At 46.5% G+C, this 20,735-nt stretch overlaps 1 protein-coding gene across 1 annotated transcript in view; it reads left to right on the top strand.

The window, feature by feature from the left end:
• The first annotated feature begins 5,040 nt into the window (after nucleotides 1-5,040).
• Nucleotides 5,041-20,735, top strand: part of DNAI2 (dynein axonemal intermediate chain 2) — a 32,129-nt gene continuing 16,434 nt past the window's right edge. Inside the window, exons 1-6 of the mRNA XM_014789212.2 lie at nucleotides 5,041-5,106; nucleotides 10,309-10,502; nucleotides 11,990-12,151; nucleotides 13,164-13,285; nucleotides 16,461-16,603; nucleotides 17,565-17,678. Of these exons, the coding sequence (XP_014644698.2) occupies nucleotides 10,320-10,502; nucleotides 11,990-12,151; nucleotides 13,164-13,285; nucleotides 16,461-16,603; nucleotides 17,565-17,678 (724 nt within the window). The 5' untranslated portion in view covers nucleotides 5,041-5,106; nucleotides 10,309-10,319. The remainder of the gene's footprint in view (nucleotides 5,107-10,308; nucleotides 10,503-11,989; nucleotides 12,152-13,163; nucleotides 13,286-16,460; nucleotides 16,604-17,564; nucleotides 17,679-20,735) is intronic.

Raw genomic sequence — 20,735 nt, forward strand, 5'->3', positions numbered from 1 at the left:
TGTGCAGCTATGACATACAACTATCTACTGGGGCTTTGGGGGGAAAATAAATAAATAAATAAAATCTTTAAAAAAAAAAACAAAAAACACTAACCCATTCATGAGGGCTCCACCCTCCTGTCCTAATTACCTCCCAAAGCCCCCACCTCCTAATACATCACATTGGGCATCAGTATTTCAACATATGAATTTGGAAATGACATAAACATTCCAACCACAGCAGGGCTATATGGGAAATCTTTGTACTATCTTTACAACTTTTTTATAAATCTAAAACAAAAAGTTTATTTTTAAAAAGGAGAGGCAGCAAGGATGCTCACTTTCACCACTTCTATTCAACGTAGTACTGGAAGTCCCAGCCAGAGCAATTAGGCAAGAAAAATAAATAAAAGCTATCAAAATTGGAAAGGAAGAAGTAAAATTATCTCTGTTCACAGATGATATGAATTTTTTTTTTTTTTTGGTTAGGAAGATTGGCCCTGAGCTAACATCTCTTGCCAATCTTCCTCTATTTGCTTGAGGATGATTTGCCCTGAGCTAACATCTGTGCCAGTCTTCCTCCATTTTTTTTTTTTGTATGTGGGACACCACCACAGCATGGCTTGATGAGCAATGTGTAGGTCTGCACCTGGGATCTGAACCCGTGAACCCCAGGCCACCAAAGCAGAGCGTGCAAACTTAACCACTATGCCACCAGGCCAGCCTCTAGATGATATGATTTTATATGTGGAAAACTCTAAACATTCCACCAAAAAATTGTTAGAACTAATAAACAAAGTCAGCAAAGTAGCTGGATAAAAGTCAACACACAAAAATCAGTTGTATTTCTGTACACTAACAACAATCTGAAAGGGAAATTTAAAAAATAATTCTATTTATAACAGTATCAAAAAAGTAAAATACTGGGGCCAGGCCCATGGAATAGTGGTTAAGTTCGGCGTGCTCCACTTCGGCAGCCCAGGTTCATGAGTTTGGATCCCAGGCACAGACCTACACCACTTGTCAGCCAAGCTGTGGCAGCAAGCCATATACAAAGTAGAGGGAGACTGGCATAGACATTAGCTCAGGGCTAATCTTCCTCAAGCAAAAATGAGGAAGATTGGCAACAGATGTTAGTTCAGGCTACTCTTCCTCAGGAAAAAAAAAAGTAAAATACTTAGGATTTAACCAAGGAAATGAAAGACTTGTACAATGAAAACTACAAAACATTGCTGAAAGAAATTAAAGAAGACATAAATAAATGGAAAGACATCCCATGTTCATGCATTGGAAGACTTGCAATTGTTAAGATGAAAATACTACCCAAAGTGATCTACAGATTCAATGCAATCTCTTTCAAAATTCCAACACTTTTTTCAGAAATAGAAAAACCCATCCTAAAATTCATATGGAATCTCAAGGACCCTAAATAACCAAAACAATACTGAAAAAGAAGAACAAAGCTGGAGGACTCATGCTTCCTGATTTCAAAAGTTACTACAAAGCTACAGTAATCAAAGGAGAGGGGTACTGGCATAAAGTCAGATATATAGACCAATGGAATAGAAAAGAGTCCAGAAATAAACCCCTGCATATACAGTCAAATGATTTTCAACAAGGGGCCCAAGATCATTCAATGGGCAAAGGGCAATCTTTTCAACAAATGGTGCTGGGAAAACTGGATGCCCACATGCAAAAGAATGAAGTTGGAACCTTACCTCACACGATATAAAAAACTACCTCAAAATGGATCAAAGACTTAAAAAGTTAAAAACTTTTAAAATTTAAAACTATAAAACTCTTAGAATAAAACATAGGGCAAAAACTTCACAACATTGGATTTGACAATGACTTCCTGGACACGACACCAAAGGCACAGGCAACAGTAGAAAAAATAAACAAATTGGACTTCATGAAAATTTTAAAAATTTGTGCATCAAAAGACACCATCAACAGAGTAAAAAGGCAACCCACAGAATGGGAGACAATATTTGCAAATCATGTATCTGATAAAGGATTAATATCCAGAATATATAGAGGACTCAACAACAACAAAAAAACCTGATTCAAAAATGGGCCAAGGACTTGAGTAGATAGTGCTCCAAAGAGGATATACAAATGCCAATAAGCCCATGAAAATATGCTCAACATCACTAATCATTGGATAAATGCAAATCAAAACTACAATGAGATACCACCTCACATCCATTAGGATGGCTACTATCAAAAAATAACAAGCGTTGGCAAGGATGTGGAGAAATTAGAACCCTTGTGCACTGTTGGTGGGAATGTAAAATGGTATGGCTGCTGTGGAAAACAACATGATGGTTCTTCAAAAAATTAAAAATTAATAAATTCTATTAAGTAAACAGAATTACCATATGATCCAGCAATTCCACTTCTCCCCAAAAATTGAAAGCAGAGTCTCAAAGAAATATTTGTATACTCATGCTCATTGCAGCATTATTCACAATAGTCAAACATGGAAGCAACCCAAATATCCATCAATGGATGAATGGATAAACAAAATGTAGTGTAGACATACAATGGAATATTATTCAGTCTTAAAAAGGAAGAAAATTCTGACACATGCTGCAATACGGATGAATCTTGAAGACATTATGCTGAGTGAAATAAGCCATCACAAAAACAAATACTGTGATTCCATTTACATGAGGCACCTAGAGTAGTCAAAATCACAGAGACAGAAAGTAGGATTGTGGTTGCTAGGAGCTGGGGGAGGGGAGAATGGGGAGTTCTTATCTAACGGGTATGGAGTTTCAGTTTTGCAAGATGAAAAGAGTTCTGGAGATGGATGGTGGTGATGGTTGCACAACAAGATGAATGTACTTAATACCACGGAACTGTACACTTAAACATGGTGAAGGTGGTAAATTTTGTGTTATTCATATTTTACCACAATAAAAACAAAATGGAAACAGAAAAGGGGGGACATCAGAGCAATGGGTTGTGGACTGGCCTGGGGCATGTCCAGGGCCTGGGCTGCTCTCAGCCAAGAAGTTCAGTTCCGCTGTGACTGGGCGGAGATGTGAGAGACACCGCAACTGTTTTTTAACTGGATCCCTGTGTATGCTCCTAATTATATGACCTCATACTGGCTTCTACTGGCTTCCCAGGGCAGCTGAGTCGGGCCTGCCAAGGGGTGATGACTGTTTCACCAGTGAACAAAGCCGCCGTCGGCGGTTGGCAGCGTGCAGGCCTTCTGAGTGAGGGTGGAGGTGGGGAGCCTGTGATAAATCATTGCGATAATATGAGAAAGGTGGCTGCCGTTTTCCTTCCAACTTTTCCCACTTTCCTCTTCTTTCTACCCGCTCCCCCCCGACTTCCCCACCCAGGGAATGATGTGTGTGCAGAGAGCCTCGCTTCCCAGTGCTGGGCATGGGGTGAGGAGGGCGTCTATGATTGCAGTCCCAACCGGCCCATGCTCCACGGTGAAACCGATCTGTTTCTTGCTTCTGGACGCTTTGTCTGGGTCTAATTCACCTCAAACCACACAAAGCTGGTTCCGTGGGGCTTTCAGACGCTCCTCCACCCAGCCCCCATCACCTCCCTCAGCGTCCACGCCTAGGGAGCCCTTTGCTCAGAGACGCTGGTGGGAACGGGAGCCGAGTTGGCCAGGAGTTGGTGGTGCCGTCACTTATGGGCTTGCCTTTGGGTAGTGTGGTTGGGCAAGTTGCCACCTCATTGGGAATTTTGTTGCACTTGCCCAGTTAAAGGCAGGTGGGTAGTGGTAAAGACTCATTTATGGAGAAGTTGGGAAGCCAGAGGGGGGAACGTTTGCATTCTTCCTGTACTTTCAAAACCCCCTGGAAGCCATGCAGGTGCCTTAGCCTGCTTCTAGGGACCCCCTGCAAACTGGCCCCAGCTGCTCTTTGCAAATTCCTCTCTCATTTTCTCCCTGCAGGGACTGTCAACTCCAGCCTCAATGATGCACCAATCATCCCCCAAAATGCCTTTCTTCCATGACAACTGCCCCTCCCTTGCTCTCACTATGCCCTCCCCTCCAATCTGGAATGCTCTCCCCACTCCTTCCCCTTGCAACTCATAACCATTTTTCAAGGCTCAGTTCCAAACCCAAATCCTACTTCTTAGATGACGCATCCCTTGTCTGGCCCAGTCCAAGTCTCCAGCCCCCATCCCTGAACTTGGGTTAGCCTGACTCCCTGCCGTGGGAAGGACAGAGCTGGCCTTCGTTCAGTTCCCGACTCTGCCACCAGCACGGGGGTGGGCACTCTGCCATGTCATCTCAGTTGATCCTCCCAATTATCCCAAGTACTGCCATTGTCCAGACATTTTGCAGATGAGGAAGGCTGAGTCTTAGAAAAGGAAAGTAACTTGCCCAAGGTCATGCTATTAGTAACTGGCCAAGTTGGGGTTCAAACTCACAGCTTCAAGCCCCAAATCCCCTTCTTTTAGTGTACATTATCTCACTTCATTGTCTTAAGCCCACGAGAAATTTCAGTTCATTCATTCATTCATTCAACCAACAGTTAATACATGCTTACAATGTGCCAACCACGAGCTAAGCTGTGGAAACACCCAGCCCCTCCTCCCCAGGAGTTCCCAATCCGATGATGTGGTCAAATTTAGGGTTACCATACAATGTGCAGGGGATATAGTAGCAAAGGGGAGGCTGGCGGTTATGATTCCCATTTAGTGCAGGAAGGATTGGTAAAACGACCTGCCAGATCATAAGTAAATAAACAGCATCACCCCCCAGGGCGCAGGACTTCCGAGGCGCTGACCACAATTTCCATTTTCTCAGGATCTTGCCCAATGCATATTTGTAGACTTAGATAAGCGCCTTGACAAAGCCCCTACAAACGTTTAGCATGGCCGCTGTTGGACTAACTTCTTGGTTAATTTTTCTCCTAACTCCAGAGTCCTCCAGAAGAGGGAGAAGGGACGGGCGGCGCTTCCGACGTGGCAGGACGGGGAGGTCACGTGCTCCCTCGCCTCCCGCGCAGCCTCGCGTCCCGGGCCCGGCCAGGGTTGCTAGGCAACGGGTAAACCGCGCGGCTCCCAGCCGTTTGGGAAGCGCTAGGGCCGGCAACCGGGGCTTGGGCGCGTCCCCAGAGACCCAGCGGCAGGAGGAGCGGATCGAGGGTAAGGGCGGGCGAGGGGAGGGCGTCCGCGGCTGAAAAGGAGAGTGAGAGTGAAGGGGCGAGCCCCCGAGGGTCATCATCACCGATAGTGCAAGACTTCCCTCGTGGGGGCGTCCTTCTGGGATAGCTCTGCCAGATGGTGGGTGCCGGCACTAGCGCTCAGAGTGTCCCCTGTTAGTCCTCCCTGCTCTCAGTACCCCCCGAGGCACAGGAGCCTGCAAGTTCTAAACACCTTGCCTCCTGCACCCCCTACTCCCAAGCAGTCGGTTCCTGATAATGATCTGTCTCCTGGAGGCGGCGGTGGGAGACCTTTAAAGAATTTACAGCTGAATGGATGGAAAATACAGCCTGGGCTGGGGTGGTGGGAGGATAGGCCCGAGCAGAGATAGCTTTCTGATAAGAATGGAGGGAGGGGGATCAATAGTGATTGAGCACCTGCTCCGTCAGGTCCTCTAAGGCGTCATTTCGTATATTCCTCAACCCTGGAGTGGGCATTCTCGTGCCCATTATATCATGCTCAAGGTCACACGGTTGGTTCCTCCTTCCCACAAGTTCAAAGTTTATCACATTCTTTTGAACCACAGAAGTGCGTTCTTCTCCCAGCTTTCTCCCAGGGTTTTCTCCTCTCAAATTACAGAAAGAGGGAAGGAAACTCTTCCCCTGTCAGATGCCACATAGAGCCCATCAGTCCCTGGCACAAAGACTGGGGGCTGCCCCAGGGACATGAGGAAGAGGAAACTGTTCTCGTCTTTATACCACCGTGGAGTCCCTTGCGGAGGGAAGGCGACCACCCTCCGCTTGCCTCCCTGCTAAGATCCCACACTGCGTTCCTCGTTCCTACCACTCCCTTGCCTCACTCCTAGCTTGGAAAACACACTTTCTCTTAAGCCGTGGTAGGTTCTTTCCAGGAATTACTTTGCTCATTATCATTGCACAAAAGGAGTTTTGTTTTTATGGTTGGTGAAGGCTCCCATCTGACTGCCCCACGAAGCAGGAGACGCTGCGGTTTTGGTGTGTGGACCAGCATGTCTCTGTTTCTGTGTGTTCTTGTGTTTGAGACTCATGGCAGAGTTTCGAATGCAAACTCTGGGTCTCTAGGTTCCCATAGGTGGGCGATCTCCTCCCCAAAACCCCTGGAGGGCAGCAGTTCTGCTCCTGCCTCGCTCCGAAGCCCCCTCTGCAGGCAGCACTGCCTGGGAAGCCCGGCCTGTGGTACTTTTCTCACCAGAGCAGGGAGAGACCTCCTGAGACCCCTGCTCTGACCTCACCATTCATCTTCGGGCCCTGCCAGCTCTTGAGAAGGAGCCCGCTCTGGGTCCTTGAATGAGCTGTCTTCCCATCACCGGGCCAGCCTTTAAATGTCCCCTCTGTCTGCCTCCAGATGGCACACAATGCCTCTGTTCTCGCTCCTGGCTGGCCTTGGGAAGCACCAAGAAGGGAAGTGAAGCTGTTAAAAATATGATCTGGGCTAAAGAGACTATTTTTGTCTTCCTGGAGTTTCCTCATGCTCTTAAGCCTCCTTGTGTCCCCTAGGAGCCGGCTGTCTCACAGCAATTGTCTTTTAGCAGAAGGAGAGACAGGCGGCCCCTAATTGCCTGAGTCTGGCAGTCCTGGGGTGGGGGGGGTAGAGGGCAGGTGCAGCCCCATTGTACCTCAAAAATGTGCTGCAGAGGGGGAAAATTTAATTGAATGTGCATCCTTTTTCACAAGGCCGTATCCTTGTCCATGTAGAATAAACACATTAGGGCCACCTGCTGCAATTTGTGCTTCTGTCCCCACCCTCTGCCCTCCAAGCCATTGCTTCTACCCTTCCTAGGTAGAAGAATGTTTCCTCACCACTCTTGCTTTCTGCAAGAGTCTGGTTCAGGTGGAGATGTTCTGGGGCTGGGAGTAGGATGGGGTGGTGCTGTCTTCAAGGAACAATGTATGTGGATGCAAAGGGACCTAGGAGTTAAATCTCCCACTTCATCCCCCTCACCCCCTGCCCCAGCTGCTCCAGGGCCCATGGCCACCTCAGGTACATACCTCTAGGCTGTCATACGGCTCTTGGCCCTGCATCTCAGGGGTCAGCAGCCAGGGCCCACTGGTCTGGTTCCTTGCAGCCCTGGAGGTGGGGGAAGGTGGATCAGACACATGTCTGGTCCTAATATTCATCTTGAGTAATTGTGAAAAGCACAAATTGCTAGGCTCCACCCCGGACATAGAGCTCAGCATTCGCAGGAGGCAGCCTGGGAGTCTCTATATTTTGTATGAACGTCCTAAGTTTGAGAAACACTGGTTGAGAGACTAAGAGCCCTCACTTTAGACTGGTGGTTCTCAACGTCGGCTGCATGCTGGAATCACCTGGGGAGTTTTAAAAAATACTGCTGAGATTCTGATTTAGTTAGTCTGCAGTTCAACCTGAGCATGAGATTTTGATGAAGCCCTCCAGATGTTGCTAAATGAATAGCCAAGGTTAAGAGTCACTGCTTTAGAGCCAGACGTGTCTGGGTCCTGGCTCTGCCTGGATTTAGGAACTATGACCTTTGACCTACTTCATCTCCCTGGGCATCAGTTTCTTCATCTGTAGAATGGGAATTGTGGTAAGTGTTCTGGGGGTTGTAGCAGGCATGCAGTGAGAGTGCCTGTAAACTGCCAGGCACAGCACCCTGGACCCGGTAGGTCTTTATATATTCTAACTACAATTTCTTTCACAGAGATCTGATTTGCAAATATTTTCTCCAAGTCTGTGGCTTATCTTTTCATTTTCTTAATGTTTCTTAATGTCTTCTGAAGCGCAAACGTTTTTTAATTCTAATGTTTTGAAGTACAAAAGTTTTTGGATTCGAATGAAGTCCAATTTATCATTTCTTTTCTTTTATGGACCGTGATTTTGATGCCATATCTAAGAAATGTTTGCCTAATCAGGGTCACAAAGGTTTCCCTCTATGTTCTTCCCGCTAAGTTTTTTAGTTTTAGCTCTTACATTTATGCCTGTGCTCCATTTTGAGTTTAATTTTTGTGTATAGTGTGAGGTAGGGGTCTGTGGTCATTCTTTTGCATGTGAATGTCCAGTTGTCCCAGCACCATTTGTTAAAAAGACCATCCTTTCCCCATTGAGCTGCCTTAGTACCTTTATTGAAAAGCAATTGACCAGAAATATAAAGGTTTATTTCTGAGCTCTCACTTCCATTCATTGACCTATATGCCTATCTTTATGCCAGTACCACACTGTCTTGATTATTCATGGTTTTAATAAATGTTTGCTGAATAAGTAAATGAAATAATGGAAACTATAATCAGAACAAATTTATAAAGCATGCAGTTTGGTGTTCATAAAACCTGTGCATTCCAGGGCCGGCCCGGTGGCGTAATGGTTAAGTTTATGCGCTCCGCTTCAGCGGCCCAGGGTTCATGGGTTTGGATCCCAGGCGCGGACCTATGCACCACTTATCAAGCCATGCTGTGGCGGTGTCCCATATAAAGTAGAGGAAGATGGGCACGGATGTTAGCCCAGGGCCAGTCTTCCTCAGCAAAAAGAGGAAGATTGGCAATGGATGTTAGCTCAGGGCTAATCTTCCACACACACACACAAAAAAACTTGTGCACGCCTAGAAAAGTCTATGTAATTAGATTTAAAAAAGAAAAAAAAAAGAATAATTTGGGGTGCCCCAGAGGGCATTCTTGAGCAAAACCTCCAGTACAAAGTTGCTTGGTAAAGTGAATCACTCATCTCGCATTTCCATTGCATTTTTTCATCCGTTTCCTAAGTTTGGTATTTGTCTGTGGTTTTACTTAAAGCAGGGGCCACAGCCTCCAAAAGTTTTCCCACCAGGTCCCCTTTTCGTTCACAGATAGTGGCACCTGGTCTCAGGTAAGAACCTGAAGTCGTGGGTGTTGAAAGGCCTTCAGTTGTGCATCCTACTGCGGTAAAGCTCTTGCACAGTTATCTTCCCACACCACCCCCAGCCATACACCCAGCAGCTTTTTTCCTAGGGCTCCATGCAGGCCCTGGAGCCTTACAGACCCACAGTCTGAGCCCTTGGGAGCTTGCCGTCACAGGCACACCTGAGAGTGAGGAGTGGCCAGCCAACGGATAGCTCTACTAGACTGCATAGTATAATATTATAGACAGACCCCATCAGATGGCAGCCATTTAAGCCACTGAGCAGCACTCAAATCCCATAGTGTCTATTGATGTGACAGAAGGTCAGAGGGGTCAAGGTCGCTTTTGGGGTGAGTGAAGAGCAATTTGTGCAGACTGCGCATTACATTTGTAAGACTTCCAATTAGCATCAGTGAGAAAACACTCTCTCGTGTTGCATTTGAACCCTGGCTCTGCTGCTGCGGGAGCACTTGCCTTTCACCTTCTCAGCGTCCTGAGCGTGTCAGGTCTTGAAATGACTGAGTGGCCCAGCCAAGGGCAAGCAGCTGGTGAGTGGCAGGGCCAGAACTTGAGGTCAGCACCCAGCCCAGCGTGCTTTCAGTTCCCCACTTTGCCTTTCATGACCAGGAGCACAGATTGGAGGGTTTCCCAAAGGCCTAACTGCTCTGCCTGTCGAGGAAGTGGTCTGGCTTTCTCCCCTTCTCAGGTGGACTCCCAGCCCCGTCCTGGGTGGAGTGATGTGGAGGGAAGAGGTTCCAGCGGGGCCCCAGAGAGTGGTGGAGGGTGGAGTCCGGTAACCTAGAACTCTGGAAATGGGTGAGCCTTTTGGACAATCAGATGGTTGAGTGAGAGAGTTTCCACGGGGGCCTGGGGCTCTCAAATCTGTGTACTGTGATCAGATTCAGTGCATGGCAGTGAATTTAGTCCAACATAATCGCCATCAATATTTCCTCCTGCCTCCCAATAAACATACTAGCTCAGTAAAAACTGTATCATTGGTGAGTAAGAGCTTTGGAGTCAGGCAGACCAGCTGAACCACTTATTAGCTATGTGATTCTGGGCACACAGGCTATCTCTGAGCATCAGATTCCTCCAAAGTAAATGGCAGTTTTATTGTCCACCTCAGAGGGCAATTGCAAGAACCAAAGAAGACAATGCTTAGCATGTCATTACTCAATAAACAATTTTTTTAAATGCAGAAGCAGTTTCTGGACAAATCCTCTAGGACCCCTCCCCCTAACCAGATTGGGAACCTGGAGCCGCCCTGGTGAGGCCCGTGGGGCCCAGGAAGCAGCCAGGTGGGGCCCCTCACCGCACCCCCTCACTCTGCCCCTGCAGCAGCCGGCACCATGGAGATCGTGTACGTGTATGTCAAGAAACGCAGTGAGTTCGGGAAGCAATGCAACTTCTCGGACCGCCAGGCAGAGCTGAACATCGACATCCCGCCCAACCCGGAGCTGGCCGAGCAGTTTGTGGAGCGGAACCCCGTGGACACGGGCATCCAGTGCTCCACCAGCATGTCGGAACACGAGGTGGGTCCCCGCCCCAGCGCCTGGGTCAGTGAAGGTGTGGTCCAGCGGGGTGGCTGGTTGGGCAGGTAAGTGAGACTGGGTGTCCCATCCACCTGGAAGCCAGCTAGAGTGGACCAATGCGGATGCTGGGAGTGTGAGGGCGGAATCGCCCCAAGACCCACCATGGTGCCCAGGGTCTGGAGAAGACCTGGCACCAAGCATTCCCTGGGCCAGGAGAATGTCAGTCAAGATGCTCTCTCTCTTCTCACCTCACCTCTAAGACTCCTACTAGAGCCTTTTGGGGCGTTCGGTGCAGCTGGGAGAGGTATTCTGAGGGAGCAGGGATTCGTGTCTACGGGCAACTGCCCAGCTTGTGAAAAGAAAAGGGTCCCATAGAAAGTTCTGGTCAGAGGGGCCTTCAAGATAAGGGAAATGAGGGTCAGGTTGCTGCTCAAACTCCCAGAGAGTTCCCTGTGTGTCTGAACCAGGTGATCGGCTCCTGGTTATGTCAGGAACTGCTGAGAGAAAATCAGATTGCAGGAGATAAGCCATTATCACGTCCCAGATCAACTGAGTGGAAATCACATTTGATTTGACCAAAACATTTTGTGGGTGGTTCCAATAACTTACAGTTCAGATGAACTGAGTTTCTTGCTTTCTCAGGGCTAATTGCTGTCCCGGGGACCAGGGCAATTTTGTCCACGGGGTAGCCAACTAAACAAGATGGCTGTCATGAAGGCTGCCTCACGTCAGGGCCTCCCATCAGCAGCTCCACCCTGTCAAGGCTTCTCACTCCTGTGAGGGCTGGCTTACAAATGGAGAGGGGAAGGGGAGTGGCTGATTAGTGGGAATGGGGTCTCCACTGGGGTGATGAAAAGTTCTGGAACTAGAGAGTGGAGATGATTGCACAACATTGTGAATGTCCTTAATGCCACTGAACTGTACATTTTAAAATGATTTAAATGGTAAAATTTATGTTATGTGTATTTTGCCACAATTTAAAAAATGGGAAAAAATGGGAAAGAAGGCAAAGTGCAAGTTGAAGGAGTAAAAATGCACCTACACCGTCCTCCCTATGGCAGAGAATAGGCAAAGCAAACCCAAACTCTTAATTGTTTCTATGGTTCGATTCCTGTGTCACTGTAAGAGGTTGGGTGGAGAAGGATTATTTGCTTTTTTCTTTGGGATCTGCAGAACAGATGAGTTGGCTCCTCTGGTCTGTTAGGGTTCAGATGAGGTCAGAACTGGATTTTCCACAGCCACTAGCATCAGCTGCAAAGCTGCTAGCTCCACAGGTGGCACTTTCGTGGCTGCCTGTGACCACCTGAGGACCAGAAAGTTCCTTGCAGATACCTGAAAATATTGTGGCTTTGTCCGGGGACACCTCATCGGTCCATCCCTGAGCGCTCAGGGCCCAGGGGCCAGGGAGCCCCAGGATCCTGGCTCACAGATGTGGCCGAATGCTTACAGCAGGATGGGCATCTTCTCCCCTGGGGCTCTCTGTTTAGGCCAACACAGAGAGATTCGAAATGGAGACCCGGGGGGTTAACCACGTCGAGGGGGGCTGGCCCAAGGATGTGAACCCCCTGGAGCTGGAGCAGACGATCCGCTTCCGGAAGAAGGTGGAGAAAGATGAGAACTACATCAATGCCATCATGCAGCTAGGCTCGGTAAGGCTCCCTTCAGTCCAGCGGACAGAGCCCCAGCCGTCACTCTGGTCCCCAACTGCATGGCAAGCCCTAGATCCCTTTGCTCAGCTCCTGTGGCTACTCCAGGGAAGAGCACCGGCTTCCTTAAGGAACCTTCTGTCTGGGAGCAGGCAGACATGTCCACCACAGCCTACCAAAGGGGAGGGCGGGGAGGTCCAAGGGTTGAACAGGCTTTAGGAGGAGTTTGAAAAGTGGGAAACCCTTTGGCCAAAGAGAACCCCGAAGAACCCCACACAGCTGCTACCTGCCAATAGGGATCATTCGACACATTCAGACTGAGCTTCTAGTCTCTGCCAGGCACAGTAGAGATCACAAAAATGAAATTCACATATATCCTACCCCAGATAGTTTATAGTCCACCGGATGTGAAAGACAAATACAAAAATGTCACCATATAACGTAGAAAGAAATGCTATAAGAGAAGGGACGTCTTGCCATTATGCCCCATAAGGAGGGAGAGTCGATTTCCTGCTGAAGGGATTCAGGAAGGCTGCCTGGAAGAGGTGGTACTTGAGCTTGGGCTTTTCCTTGCTGGACATTTGGGAGTAATGGGGAGGGCCTCTGGGTGGAGGAACCAGGAGATGGAGTGCTGTGAATGGAGTGATGAATACTTCTGTTTGGCTAGAGCAATGTTTCTTCACCTTTTTTTCATTGTTGTCCCTCAATGAGCCTTTTTAGACATTTTTTTCCTAATTGCCTCCCCCCATGAAATTTTAACATCACAGGGGTACTATATATTGTTTACGTACTGTATGTGTATCTGTGCTTTGTACGTAAAAAGTAGTGTTATTTTACCCCCCAGAACCAATTTTCACCCCTTTGGGGGTGATGTTACCCCCTTTGAAAATGTATGGGCTGGAAGGATGGGAAAGACCACTAGATAGTTCTTGTCCCTCCCGGACTCCATCTCAGCCCTGGTCAGGTTGAAAGGACCCCCCTTCACTGATAAGAACTCCCGATGTGTCCTCCTCAGATCATGGAGCACTGCATCAAGCAGAATAATGCCATTGACATCTACCAGGAGTATTTTGATGACGAGGATGCAGTGGAGGTGACAGAAGAGGCCCCTTCAGCTAAAACCATCAATGTTTTCAGGTATCTCTATAGCTAGGCAGGTGTCTGGCCAGTCTCTGTCACCCCTGTGGGCGGGTGCTTCCAAAGGTGACTCCTTGCCGATCACTCCATGCGTGGGTACAATGCCCTCTGTGCTCCGAGCTTGATAAGGGACAGAGCAATAAAGCGCCCAGCAGCCAAGTGGTCCCTCCCCTGGGGACAGGTCTGGTTGATGGAAAGGGAGGACAGACTCCAGGGAAAGACTAAGTGAATTTGCAAAGCTGTGTACTAGTAGGGTCAATTCATGCCATATAGAGTAAGACAAAGTACTGGGCATCAGTGATCTGCAGCCCTGTGGGCAAACAGGACCCTCGTCCCACAGTCTCGGAGTGTGCCTAATAATAACCTCCAAGGGCAGCAGTTTGACAACAGGAATTTATCGTACAGGTCCATGTGTGTGAAATCACTGTGTGCGTGGATATTCACTGCAGCAAGGTGTGTGCTAGCCAAAGGTTGGAAGCAAACTAACTCCATTGGTAGGGGACTGGTTCTAGCAATTCTGGTATCCCTGCACAGTGGAATACCACGCGGCTATCAAAATGAAGGAGGCGGCTCCTTATGTGCCAGTATGGAGTGTTTCTAATATTTACTGTGTGAAACCAAACTAAAACAAACGAGGTGCAGAACAGTGTATAGAGAGCATTACTTTTGTTTAAAATACACCTGTGTATATACGCATATGTGCAGGAATATATGTAACATGTATATGTATATATGTGCATGTATGTGTATATGCTTGTATACGCAGAGAATACCTGTGATTTCGGAAGTGACTAGCCTCCAATGCCAACTCTGGGGGATTCATTTTGCTGCTATGACCCACTGAGGGTCCTGGAAGTGCTTGACCCAGTCCCAGCAAGACTGGGAAGGACCCTTTTCTGATCCAGGGCTGAGTGGTGGTATGCAGAGCACGAGGAATGACTGCCAGCAAGGAGCGTGCAGGAGAGGGCCAGGGTGGGGTGGGGCCTGTCTTCCCTGCTGCCCCAGCCCTGCTGGGGTCTGACCTTGCACATGGACATCTGAGCAGGATGGTGCATTAGAAATCACCCCAGCCAACCTCCACGTTTGACAGAGGAGGAAACTGACCCCTGGCAGGGGATGTGCTCAGGGCACACAGTGGGTGGGTGACCCACCCAGGGATGGCACTCTGGTCTCCTGGATCGCAGCCTGTGCTCTTTCTGCTATGATAGTGCTCCCAGGGAGGGGTGAAGTGGATGGCTCACGTGGTGAAAAGGTGATTTTGTTGCCCACTTTCCTTTCTTCCTTCTGATTACTTCAAGCAGAAAGTCTCAGTTCGGGCTGTTCAGTCTTGAATACTTTCTAACTCTTGTTCATTCTCCCTCTCGCCTCTTTTTTTAAATTAGAGTTTATTTTTTAGACCAATTTTAGGTCCACAGCACAATTGATCAGAAAGTACAGGGCCGGCCCCGTGGCTTAGCGGTTAAGTGTGTGTGCTCTGCTGCTGGCGGCCCGGGTTCGGATCCTGGGCGTGCACCGACGCACCATTTCTCTGGCCATGCTGAGGCCGCGTCCCACATACAGCAACTAGAAGGATGTGCAGCTATGACATACAACTATCTACTGGGGCTTTGGGGGAAAAAAATAAATAAATAAAAATTAAAAAAAAAAGAAAGTACAGAAAGTTCCCACGTGCCTCCCCCACTATCAACATCCTGCCCTAGAGTGGTAATTTGTCACAATCGATGATGAACCTACATTGACGCATCGTTATCACCCCGTCTTAGTACCATGAACTGGGCGGCTTATAAACAACAGACATTTATTTCTCACAGTTCTGGAGGCTGGAGGTCCAAGATGCCAGCATGGTCGGTTCTGTGTCTGATGAGGACCCACTTCCTAAGTCATAGATACCATCTTCTCACTGTGTCCTCACATGGCATGAGGGGCAAGGGGTCTCTCTGGAGCCTCTTTCATAAGGGCACTAATCCCATTCATGAGGGCTTCACCCTCATGACCTAATCCCTCCCAAGGGCCCCACTTCCTAATACCGTCACCTTGGACATTAGGTTTGAACATATGAATTTAGGGGAGATGTCAACATTTAGCCCAGAGCACACCCAAAGCCCATAGTTTACATTAGGGTTCACTCTTGTCATGCATTCCGTGGGTTTTGACAAATGTATCATACAGAGTAGTTTCACTGCCCTAAAAACCCCTGTGCTCCCATTATTTATCCCTCCCTTCCCCAAACCATTGGGAACAGCTGTCTTTTTACTGTCTCCATAGTTTTGCCTTTCCCAGAATGTCGTATATTGGAGTTGTACGGTATGCAGCTTTTTCAGATGGGCTTCTTTCACTTAGTTATGTGCATTGTTTCCACCATGTCCTTTTTTTGTGTGTGTGTGAGGAGGACTAGCCCTGAGCTGACATCCAATGCCAATCCTCCTCCCCCCCCCTTTTTTTTTTCTTGAGGAAGATTGGCCCTGAGCTAACATCTGTGCCCATCTTCCTCTACTTTATATGGGACGCTGCCACAGCATGGCTTGACAAACGGTGCATCGGTGTGCTCCCGGGATCCGAACCTGCGAACCCTGGGCCGCCGAAGCGGAGGGCGTGCACTTAACCACTTGCGCCATCAGGCCAGCCCCCACCATGTCTTTTTATAGCTTGATAGCTCATTTCTTTTTAGCACGGAATAATATTCCATTGTCTGGATGGACCACAATTTATCCATTCACCTACTGAAGAACATCTTGGTTGGTTCCAAGTTTTGGCAATTATGAATAAAGCTGCTATAAATATCTGTATGCACATTTTTGTGTGGATATGAGTTTTCAACTCCTTTGGGTAAATACCAAGGAGCACAATTGCTGGTTTCTCTGCCCTCCCTTTCATCTTGGTATTAATGAGAAATCAAGCCTCAGGCTCAAAACTTTCAGCAAATGAAAACATCAGACTAGACTGTAATATTTTGTTTCCATGGTCTTAATTTTTATTATTACTTTTTATTTGTGGCTGGTGAGATAGGTTTTCCAATTAAGGGAGTCTTGTAAACTTTCTTTTTAAAATAAATTTCTCTTAGCGAATATTTAAAAATGCTTAAATATATTTGAATTCTTTTAAGAAAGAATTTAGTAAACCAGAAATTTGGAGGGTCTTGCATTCCAGTCTTATGCCGTCTTGCTCTCCCCTAAAGGGATCCCCAGGAAATCAAGCGACCAGCCACGCACCTGTCCTGGCACCCCGATGGTAACAGAAAGTTGGCAGTTGCGTATTCTTGCTTGGATTTTCAACGGGCGCCTGAGGGCATGAGCCACGAATCATACATCTGGGACCTGGGTGAGAAGCAGGGCCCCGGTGGTCAGGGAAGGCTGAGGGAGCAGGGCCGAGGCCAGCGAGAGCACAGGGGAGGAAGGTAGAAGCAGCAGGCAGGGGACACTCACAGGGAGGCACCAGGGACCCAGGAGGAAGCCATAGTCTCATCCCTCCCCTGTTGGGGCTCAGGCACAGCCAAGCGGAGCCAAATCAGAAGCAGAAAACTCCCTTCATTTCCAGATCCTTGATCAGGGCGTTCAAGACCGGACCCTGAGTCCGAATCCTGGGCTGCTGAGAAGCGTATCGGAAGGAGCCCCCCGCAGACTGAGAAGAGACCCAAGGTGGACGGGGGGGGGACTCACGTCTGCCCCCTTTCCAGGCGCTTGTCCTTAATTCACGGCCAGTAGGGGCAGTGAGTCCACCTGGGAGCTCGGACCATTGCTGACAGAGGGGCTCACTCTAAGGGCAAAGCCTGGCAGGTAGCTGGCAATGTGGGCTTCAGGCTCGCTGACGTCCCTCATTGTTGTCATTGTGAAAATTAACGTTAGCGTTATTAGTAGGTGTGGTGTAGGTCCCAAGCGCAGAACTAAACACGTTACACTCCTGAGCAGCTCAACGAGTTCTTACAGCCTCCCCCTGGGGTGGGCTCCGTCATTGTCGCCAGTACACAGACAAGGAAGCTGGTTTGGAGAAGTCAGGAGACAGTTGACTTTATGTAAAAACCTTAGAGTCAAAACCTCTTTTTATACCAAACCTGAGAAGTGGACTAGAATTACAATTACACACACACACAATCCAGATTCCTCAAAAATAAAACCATTAGAAGAGCCACTGGGGCTACATTCTGGCCACTGGGGACCAGAGGTTGCAGCCTGGAGAAGGTTTCTGGGCTTCCCCGTGCCACCCCACCTGTCAAGGGGGTTAAACTGTGTGGCCCTGTCTTTTTCTTTCCAGGCCTAGTGGGATGTATTCTTTTTCTCTGTAGAAAACCCCAACAGGCCTGAAATTGCCCTGAAGCCGTCTTCTCCTCTTGTCACTTTGGAGTACAACCCCAAAGACTCCCACGTGCTCCTGGGAGGCTGCTACAACGGGCAGATCGGTAAGGGGGGACCCGGGTGCTTAACCAGGACCAACCCAAGTCCCCCTGGGCTCTGAGGCAGCCCGGCCCCTGCTGCTGTCCCCGGCATTGCCAGGGAGGACAAAGCAGGGTGGGGACGTCCAGCAGATGACCAATTCCAATCATCCAGGTGAGTCAGGCTTTGCTGACACCTCAGCAGTGTCTCCAGTTGTAATAGTTTGAGTAGGTCTAAAATTCATTCAAAATAAAAAGTTAAGAAAATTATAGGTCAAGTAAAGTCAAGGAACGTTTACTATGTGCCTACCCTGAGCTGGGCTAGGGGAGCCAGAGGCAAAGGATGATGAGACCATTGTGGGGCTCCATCTTGGGGGAGGCAGTCCTGACTATATAACCTCTGTGATAATGGGTGTAATACCAGCCTTACAGAATGAATGGGAAGTGTTCTCTCTTCTGTTTTTTCTAAGAGTTTGTGAAGAGTTGGTATTGATTGTTCTTTAAATGTTCAGCAGAATACACCAGTGAAGTCATTTGGTTCTGGGGTTTTCCTTATTAGAAGTTTAAAAATTGGTAATTCAACCTGTTTGCTTGTTACAAGTCTTTTCACATTTTATATGTCTTCTTGAATCAGTTTTGGTAGTTTGTGTCTTTCTAGAAAATTTTCCATTTCATCTAGGTTATCTGATTTGTTGACATATAATTGTTCATAGTATTCTCTTATAATCATTTCATTTCTGTAAGATTGGTAGTAATGTCTCCTATTTCTTTGCTGGTTTTAGTAATTTGAGTCTTTGTTTTTCACTTGGTCTGTCTATCTAGAAGTTTGTCAATTTTATTTTCAAAGAACCAACTTTTGATTTTCTCAGTTGTTTTTTATTCTCTATTTCATTTAGTTTCACTCTAATCTTTATTACTCTTCTTTTTCTAATTTCTTAAGGCAGAAGTTTAGATTCTTGTCTTGAGATTTTTTTAAATATAGGTGATTACAGTTATAAATTTCCCTCTAACCACTGCTTTGGCTGCACCTCATAAGTTTTGGTATGTTATGATTTCGTGTTCGTTCGTTTCAAAGTATTTTTTAATTTCCCTTTTGATTTCTTCTTTGATCCATTGGTTATTTAGGAGAATGTTGTTTAATTTCTATGTATTCATGAATTTTCCAGTTTTCCTTCAATTATTCATTTCCAGTTTTATTCTATTTTGGTCAGAAAAGATACCTTGCATGATTTCAATCTTTTAAAATCTACTGAGATTTGTTTTATGGCCTAAAATGTGGTCTATCCTGGAGAATGTTCCATGTGCACCTGAGAAGAATGTATTCTGCTTTTCAGATAGTGTGTTCTATAGATGTCTATGAAGACTAGTTGGTTTTAATTTTGTTTAAATCTACTATTTCCTTGTTGACCTTCTACCTAGTAGTTCTATCCATTATTGAAAGTGGGATATTGAAGTTGGAAACTATTATCATTGCATTGTCTGCTTTTCTCTTTAATTCTGTCAGGTTTTGCTTCATATATGTTAGGGCTCTGTTGTTAGGTTCTATCTTAGTCGGTTCAGGCTGCTATAACAGAATACCATAGATTGGGTGGCTTAAACAACAAACACTTATTTCTCACAGTTCTGGAGGCTGGGGAGTCCAAGATCAAGGTACCAGCAAATCTGGGGCCTGGTGAGAGCCTGCTTCCTAGTTTGCAGACAGCTGTCTTCTTGCTGTATCCTCACATGGTGGAGAGCAGAGAGAGGACAGAGGCTCTCTCGTGGCTCTTCTTATACAGCCATGCATTGCTTAACAATGGGGCTACATTCTGAGAAATGCGTTGTTAGGTGATTTCTTTGTTGTGGGAACATTGTAGAGTACTTACACCAACCTAGATGGTATACCTACTACACACCTAGTCTCTATGGTACTGATCTTATGGGGCCACCATCATATACGCAGTCGTCATTGACCGAAACATCATTATGCAGCATATGAGTGTAATGGCACTAATCCATCCTCGAGGGCTCCACCCTCATGACCTAATTACCTCCCAAAGTCCCCACTTCCTAATACCATCACACTGGGGATTAGGATTCAACATGTGAATTTGTGGGGGGACACAAACATCAGTTCTTAACAGGTGCATATACATGTTTATAATTGTTGTCTTCCTAATGAATTGACCCTTTTATCAGTATATAATGTCCTTTGTCTCTAGAAACAATTTTTGTTGCAAAGCCTGTCTTCTCTGATATAGGCATTCTAGGTCTCTTTGGTGCTGTTTGCATGGTATATCTTTTTCCATACCTTTACTTTCAACTTATTTGTGTTTTTGAATCTAAAGTATGTCTCTTGTAGATGGCGTATAGTTAGTATATAGATGGATTATGCTTTTTTTTTCCTTTTAATCTATTCTGCCACTCTTTGCCTTTTAATTAGAGTTTAATCCATTTACATGTAACATAATTACTGATAAAGTAGGATGTACATCTGCTATTTTGCTATTTGTTTTCTATGTGTCTCATATCTTTTTTTGTTCCTCTATTCCTCTATAACTGCCTTCTTTTGTGTTAGATATTTTCTAGTGTACTATTTTAATTCCCTTGTCATTTCTTTTATTAAATATTTTTGAGTAATATTTTTAGGGGTTGCCCTGGGGGTTACAATTAACATCTTAATTGGTAGCAATCTAGTTTGGATTACTATGAACTAATTTCAGTAGTATACAAAAACTTTGCTCCTATATAGCTCTGTTCCCTCCCTCCCTCCATTAGGCTGTTATCTTCATTTAAATTACATCTTTATACATTGTGTGCCCATTGGCACATATTTATAATTATTTCTTTATGCAGTTGTCTTTTAAATAAGATAGGAGGAAAAATGTTACTAAAACAAGTACATTTACACTACATTTTTATTTGTCTATGTAGTTATCTGTACTAGTGCTCTTTGTTTCTTCATGTAGGTTTGAGTTACTCTCTAGAGTCCTTTTGCATCAGCTGAAGGACTCTCTTTAGTATTTCTTGTAGGGGAGGTCTCCCTGCAACAAATTCTCAGTTTTTGTTTATCTAGGAATGTCTTAATTTCCTTCATTGTTGGAG

Source organism: Ceratotherium simum, chromosome 16, assembly GCF_057802395.1.
Source record: "Ceratotherium simum simum isolate JZ-2026a chromosome 16, ASM5780239v1, whole genome shotgun sequence".
In the NCBI taxonomy this organism is placed as follows: Eukaryota; Metazoa; Chordata; class Mammalia; order Perissodactyla; family Rhinocerotidae; genus Ceratotherium; species Ceratotherium simum.